This window comes from Panthera uncia, chromosome B4 (genome assembly GCF_023721935.1).
Source record: "Panthera uncia isolate 11264 chromosome B4, Puncia_PCG_1.0, whole genome shotgun sequence".
Taxonomy (NCBI): domain Eukaryota; kingdom Metazoa; phylum Chordata; class Mammalia; order Carnivora; family Felidae; genus Panthera; species Panthera uncia.
In genome coordinates, this window is record NC_064809.1 from 101187980 (window position 1) to 101195742 (window position 7763).

Here is a 7763-nt window from a genome sequence, read left to right on the forward strand (position 1 = left end):
CTGCCTGGCCACTGGGGCCGGCCTCCCTCCCCCAAGAATATATAAAGAGCCCCAACCCCAGCACATCCGACCCAGGCCGCCAGGCGTGTGCCCCTGTTAATTACCAGAGAAACCGACCAGGGAGCTCCGCCGGGGATTTGCAGGCCCGCCTCGGCGCCAGGCTCTCGGTTCTCCCCGGTCTCTCTCGCTGCTGTCCAGGTGCACCACTTGCTTCACCGCGGAGGATGGAGGTGATGGATGGCTGCCAGTTCTCACCTTCCGAGTACTTCTATGATGGCTCCTGCATCCCGTCCCCTGAGGGCGAGTTCGGGGATGAGTTTGAGCCCCGAGGGGCTGCCTTCGGGGCGCATAAACCAGAGCTGCGAGGCTCAGACGAGGACGAGCACGTGCGGGCACCTACAGGCCACCACCAGGCCGGCCACTGCCTCCTGTGGGCTTGCAAAGCATGCAAGAGAAAGTCTACCACCATGGATCGGCGGAAGGCTGCCACCATGCGCGAGAGGAGACGCCTGAAGAAGGTCAACCAGGCTTTCGAGACGCTTAAGAGGTGCACCACGACCAACCCCAACCAGAGGCTGCCCAAGGTGGAGATCCTCAGGAATGCCATCCGCTACATCGAGAGCCTGCAGGAGCTGCTGAGGGAGCAGGTGGAGAACTACTACAGCCTGCCGGGTCAGAGTTGCTCTGAGCCCACCAGCCCCACCTCCAATTGCTCTGACGGCATGGTAAGAGATAGCACTGGTCAGCCCAGTCTTTTCCAAAAATTCTTACGTCTCCTTTAAACCAGGTGAGGCAACCAAATATTCAGTGGTTATTGGTGGATAGGGGTGGGGAAGCCAGAAGAGAGGTGCCACATTTAGAAAGATGCCGGAAACAGCTGTTGAACAGGATTTTAGTTGGACTTCCTCCCAGGTTCTAGGTGAACATTGTAGGGAAGGGTTATCCTATGAGATAGGTGGTTGCAAATGATCAATAACCTGTCTTCCCCATTGCTCAGTTTCTTTTTTATAAACTATGCCACATGTAGAACCCACCACACACAAATATCTAAAGGCAATTGTCTGAAGTTCCCACTGCCCCAGAGGTTGTAACTAAATGACGAAATGGAGAGAAATGCCCACATGGCCCCAGCCCCTGCTGCGCTGAGGCCTGGCTGGAAAGGGATGTTGATGCATTCTTTTCAGAGGGCGTTTGTGCCATTGCTGCCAGGTTTTAATGTGTTTTTGCCCTGGGAAAGTGTTCTCTCCCTGAATTAGTGTGGCTTCCTTCTACTCCAATCCATTTTGCATGGTTAACCCAATGCACATTGCTGCTGAATTCCACCCCCTCCCTCTTCCCTTTGCTGCTGCTCTCCTCTTCTTCAAGCACAGAGATTGACCTCAGCGCCCTTACAATTTGGCTCCTGAATCCAGGCAATGAAGGTGGTTGAGAGTGGTCAGTTTGCAGAGCTGGTGGTCAAGAACAACCTCACTCTAGCTCAGAGCATCTTTTGCCAAGACCTCAAAACAAACTTCCTTTGTGTTTTGCATTATAGCCCGAGTGTAACAGCCCTGTCTGGTCCAGAAAGAGCAGCAGTTTTGACAACATCTATTGTCCTGATGTACCAAATGGTAAGGAGTGGGACTTAAGATGAGTTAAAAAAAAAACAAACAAAAAAACAGTTCAATGTCACAATTCAGCCTGTCAAAGCAGAGTCTGGTCTTCCAGGCTGTGCTGGGGAAGGAATAGAAGGGATTGTTCTCATGGGGAGGTTTTGGTGCAGCAAATTAGATACTTATCTTTTGTCCAAAATCCCTCTAACAGATTCACACACATGTGCACTTTTGCTTGAAATTTAACTGGGAGGCTTCTCCACTCCCTATGTTCATCTCCATGAATTGTTAGATATTTATTGCAAATTTCTCCATCAGGCTTTCTATGACCACCTGACCTCTGGGTGTCAAAGTTGCTGACCTATAGTTTAAGGGGCTATGTAAGCAAGTGTCTCTATTTGGGATTTTTTTTTAATGGTTTTCTCCTTGTATCCTTAGTATACGCCACAGATAAAAGCACCTTATCCAGCTTGGATTGTTTATCCAGCATAGTGGATCGAATCGCCAACTCAGAGCAACCTGGAGTGCTTCTCCAGGACCCAGCCTCTCCCTCCCTAGTTGCCAGCACGGATTCACAGCCTGCAACTCCGGGAGCCTCTAGTTCCAGGCTCATTTATCATGTGCTATGAACTGAAAATGTAGTCTAGATCAGTTCTATGAGGAGGGCCTACTATACAGGAGGTAGGAAGCCCAAAAAGGTCAAAAGCAAGACAACTTGTATATAAAGATTTCCTCACAGTTGTAAATTTGTAAATATTATTTTGCCACTTTATAAGAAAGTGTATTTAACTAAAAAAAAAATCACCATTGCAATTAATACTTTATTTCCTTTATCCTTCTCCTCCTCCTTTCCTCCTCCTTCTACTTTACCACCTTCTTTGCTTTAGAGATATAGTTCCAATAATATTTTTTCTGATAGGGGGCAATTCATTGAAGGTAGCTTGTTGAAATGCTTAACTTATATTTTTTATAAATATTGCTTATCAAAATATTATGTCTGCTGTTAGATCTTTATTTTTTTTCTTTAAAACATTAGAACATCTGGAAATCAGTTACAGGAAACTTTAAATATATTTAACTTTTGTTTTTCTTATTAACCCTTTGGTGATATTGTATTAAATAAAAACATAATGATACTGCCTAATGGTATATATTTTGATCTTTTCTTATAAGGAATGCTTCTTTCTAATGTAAGCACAAAATAGTACTTTGTGGATAGTTTCAAGATATATGAAATTTTGGAAATTCCACCATAAATAAAATGGTTTAAATGAAATATTTTTGTTCATGTGTAAAACAACAACAACACAAAACACCCCTAATGGAATTAGCAGTCACTGACATGAGATCTTTTAATGGGTGCGGGGTGTGAAAATACCAAAATAGTTGGCTTTGTGGATACATTTGAATGTTTACCATCTCATAGACACAATTTAGGGCCTGTTGATGTCACAAGTGAAGAGAACATTTCTATTTTAATTAGATTTTAAGGGAGGCCACTAAATACAATGTTTCCTTTATATTAAGACTGTGCCACATAATGTCAAATTGTGTGTGTATGGAGGGAAAGTTGCTGTTCAGGACAAGACTACTTGTTTAAGTGACAAGAGTGAACAACATTACATCATTTTAACACCTAGAAAACCTTAGAAATCATGAATCAGATCATAGTTACTTTATCTACTTGCCTGAAAATATCTTGATACATTAATATGTTAATATTGTCAATAGAATATTTAAAAGCATTGATCTGATCTTTTTTCTATTGTTAAGTTCTGGAATAAGAAAACTTATGGGACACCTGGGTGGCTCAGACCGTTAAGCAGCCGACTTTGGCTCAGGCCATGATTTCACAGTTCGTCAGTCCGAGCCCCACGTCAGGCTCTGCTTTGACAGCTCTGAGCCTTTGCTCCTTTGCTTCAGATTTTGTGTCCCCCCTCCCGCTGCCCCTCTCCTGCTTGAGCTCCCTCTCCCTCTCTCAAATATAAGTAAATAAACATTTAAAGAAGAAAAAAAAAAGAAAACTGACACAAACTACAGTAAAGTGAAGCAGACTGCAATTGGCTTCTTTCCCAGCCTTTTTGATTTTATTCATCATCGTGTGTGTGTGTGTGTGTGTGTGTGTATGGTGCACATGCATTTTTAGTGTTCATCACTTTAAATATCCTTTAGCAAGAATTGAGACAAAAAAAAAAAAAACAGAACAACTAAGTGGAAAATGAGGTTGAGACAATCATTGAGATTATTCTCACAAGTTTACCACTGAGAGAGATAAAAAAGAAATATCCTTAAAACCTCTCAAGTAACTGTTCACAGAGAAAAGAGATAATTGCTTCACCCTCTAATTTGTACTTTTGTTTAAAATTGCTAAGGGTGTGGTGGCATATAGTAATCAACTGGACTCCTTGCTAGAGCCTGGCAATTATACTCTACTCAGAAAGGTTTTCCCTTGTTTCTGATATGATTTTTCTTGCACTTGTCCAGCATGAGGCTTAAAAGAATGGAAATAATTCCATAGAGGGAGAGGAGAAGGGCTGAGTTCAGAAAATAATGTAGCCACCTGTCACCATGAGCATCATGCCCTGATATGGATGCTGACTTTTAGCACACAGGTAACTCTTTCCTCACCCTTGGTTTCGGGGGTGTGGGGATTTAAGGTGAAGAGAATTCTAGAAGGTATGGTAGATACGTATGCATAGTTTCAGTATAAGTTTGAGTTACGTCATTGGACACTGCAGTAGTTCCCTCTCTTTTTTATACTTCTGTGGAGAGGTTGGATATTTGTTGTTGTTTTCAGTAGAATTAGAATAAAAGGAACCATCCAAAGATTGATTTGGGGTTTTTTTTAAGTTCAATTTTAAGACACATTGCCATCCCCTGTTCCGTTTAGTAAAAGCAAGCAGAGAACATCATGGAATTTTAATTCAAGAGAATGAAAATGAACTTTCTTTGTCACCGAACTCTAATTACTTCTATAACTTGTTAGTGTTTTTGATACTCTCAGTGAAAATTATAATGCTTCCAAATGTTTAGTTTTCTAGTGGTCTGGATTTCATAATATTCTCCATGCCAGATCGCTCAATTATTCTCATTTCCAGTGTACTAACATCGAAGGCTGGTGTCTACTCAGCAAACAACTTGGCACAACATATCGTATACAGTCATATGTACTTTTTTGACAAAAGACCTTCAAGAATGGGGTCTCCAGTAGTCCAGACCCAGAGAAGTCTCTTCTCTGAGAAGGGCAGGGGGACGGGTGGGGGGGGGGGGGGGGGGGGGGGGGTACGGGAGAGGGAAGCGAGAGTGAGAAGTGACTCTGGCAACATATTCCAGCAAGAACAGGATTTTGCCATTGCTAAGACCCCAAGAATGAAAAGTTGGGCTGTCACTGACCTTTTATCAGACCACCCATCTCAGCTGGTGGGAAAATACAACCAGCAGTCAAATTTCTAGAAGCTAGGAGAATGTTCCTTTTACTATCTGCAAACCTGTTGGGGAGGAGCTTCTCAGGAAATCAGAGTCAAAAGGAGACTCCTTTCTCCTCATGCCTGAAAACACAAGCTTACTGGGCTACAGAGGAAAACTGTGGGGAGTGAGGTTATGGCAACTGGGAAGTGCTATTTGGAAGTAAACTGCTATATAAGTCAAGGGGTCTTGATGTCTTGATTGCCCCTGTTTTCTTGTTTGTTTGGTTGTTTAATTTAAATCCAAATTAGTTAACATAGAGTGTAATAATGATTTCAGGAATAGAATGTAGTGATTCATCGCTTGCATATAACATCCAGTGCTCACCCCAACAAGTGCCCCTGTTGTTTATTTTGTTTTGTTTTGTTTTTTATTTTCTCATTTGAAAGATGCAAGTCAGATAAAAATTAGTGGCTATGTTATACCCACAAGTTCTTCTTTAAGATGGCATTCCTACAAATACTTAATCTGAGAGTGTTTTTTTCCCGAAATTCTCTCTTTGGGGTTATAACAGTTCCTAGATTAAAGTAGTAATTTAATTCCATCACTTTCAGAGGTGGTATTTCTGGGAATGAGGTTAGAGCACAGCTATTTGTAACTTCTGAAAGGCCGTGCTGAAGTGGCAAAGTAACCCCATGAAAATATCACCACTGAATGTTTCCACATTATCACAAAAAGCATAGAACACTAGATGTATTTCCTTTAAGAATTCTGATTACAGATATTTTAGTTGACTAGTGATTTAGTTGTTTAATATGGTGCATTTGCTGAGCAAAGGATCTAGCATTTAATCTAAAGTCTAAACCGGGTCTAGCATGATTAATGTATTGCTCTCTTTTCAATTTTTACTTGCCATATCTGTAAAATGGGCTAAATGATGATTACAAATCATTACTACTAACATTATTATAGTGTTAAAATCCTACAAAATAATTCTTCATAAGGAGGAAAATAAGCCAAATTGTATCTCCATTTATGCTACTTAATTCAGTTCATTATTGATTAAGTGGGCACTAATGATAAAGCAGCAACTAGTAATTATGAAGTACTTATCATTATGCAAATAAGGAAATTGAGGCTAAGGAGTTTAATAATTTGCCTAAGAACACTCTATTTGGACTGGCTAATTAGGCTCCTTCACAGCATATGTTCCAGGAGGCTCAGGCAGAGGTTACAAATCTTCTTAGGACATAGCACTGCAAGTCCCAGAGCATTCTTCTGGTCAAGGAAGCTACTGACGCCAGTCCAGAATCATTGAGAAGCAAATTAAACTCTACTTTTCAATGGAAGAAATAGGAATGAATTTGTAGCCACATTTAATCTAACATGCAGACAGTATATAATTTATCTCTCTATTTTTTCACTTTTCACCTATTTTACCCATTCACTATAATCTGGCTCTGCTTCTATCCTTATCCGTGGTCAAAACAACTTTCGAGTCAATTGACTGTTCCTATTCTGGGCAAGTTTATACCTGCAACCCGGATGTCACTTAACATCTCTTTAATGTCTCAGTGGCACTTCCAACTAAACATGTTCCAAATTCAACTCATGGTATTCCACCTCTCTGTCTACCTCTTAACCTGGCTCCCTTTCGGCATTGACTGTCTCAGTGAATGGTATCACCAAGTATGTAAACATGAAACTTAGGACATACTCCTGATACATCAATCTCCCTTAACCTCTTGTCTCATTCATTACAAAATCCTATAGATTTATTCTCCTAAATATCTCTCAAATCTCTATCCTCAATCAAAACTGTGGTTATCATTATCCATAAATATCGTAAGATCCTCTTAATCTGTCTCCTCACCCCATATTTTCTCTGGATCTTCCACTTCTGGACACAGCATCTAAGGTTGTCTTTGGGGATTGTCCCTTTCTTTTTCTCAGGCCACGTGGTTCAGGTAGGAGTGACTGCACCAAGTGACTCTAGAAGTGATCAAGTAATTCAAGATTGACTATGAGTATGTCCTCTTCTTTGGACATAATGATTGTCTCATGGACCAAGTTGTTCATGAGGTGTCAATCTTAGGATATTTGCTGGATTGATAAGGGGGAAAAAGTTCACTTTCTGCTAGGATGAGAATCATAAGATTGTTTTACTCTAGATTTCCAGCTACCATTTCATCCCCAATAAAGAAAATTCTGTCTAAAAATGAAGCCAACATAGTAGAAAGCCAAGCTGTGGTTGTGGTGCAAGAGATATATTCCAGAAAGCATTATTAAGTATCTGCATCCCAAAATACCTGAATATCTGCTCTTGGCCATGCATTATAGTTTTGGAGCCAACAAGCGATCTTTTCCCTTAAGCCAATATAAGTGGGAACTTTGTTAACTGAAAGAATCATGCATAATATCACTTTTTGATCTTCTCCACCTGTTCCAGCCAGAGCCATCATCTCAGAATCTTCATCTGATCATGCCAACCACCCCATTTCCCCTCAGCTTATTTCCCATAGGTTAACAACAGACCAAACCCTCACGTTCTGGATGTCTGCTATCTATATCTCTAGCATTACCTCTTTATAGAGGTAATGTCAAGTCCCTGCTCCCTCCACTCCAGCCACTTAAGGGACCTTTATCAACCATAGTATTCACTCTTGCAAAAGGAGCTTTACACATTCTCTCTGCATTGTTCTTCTTTCCTCCACATCACTTAGTTGATTTCCAATCTCCTTTTAGATGTCAGCTCAGGCATCAATT

General features: G+C 41.1%; 1 protein-coding gene across 1 annotated transcript; it reads left to right on the forward strand.

The window, feature by feature from the left end:
* On the forward strand, positions 1-2758 carry MYF5 (myogenic factor 5). The gene is made up of 3 exons (XM_049627630.1): positions 1-725; positions 1535-1610; positions 2031-2758. Exons 1-3 carry the CDS (start codon positions 225-227, stop codon positions 2219-2221), a joined length of 768 nt encoding a protein of 255 aa, XP_049483587.1. The 5' UTR covers positions 1-224; the 3' UTR covers positions 2222-2758.
* Positions 2759-7763: the final 5005 nt, after the last annotated feature.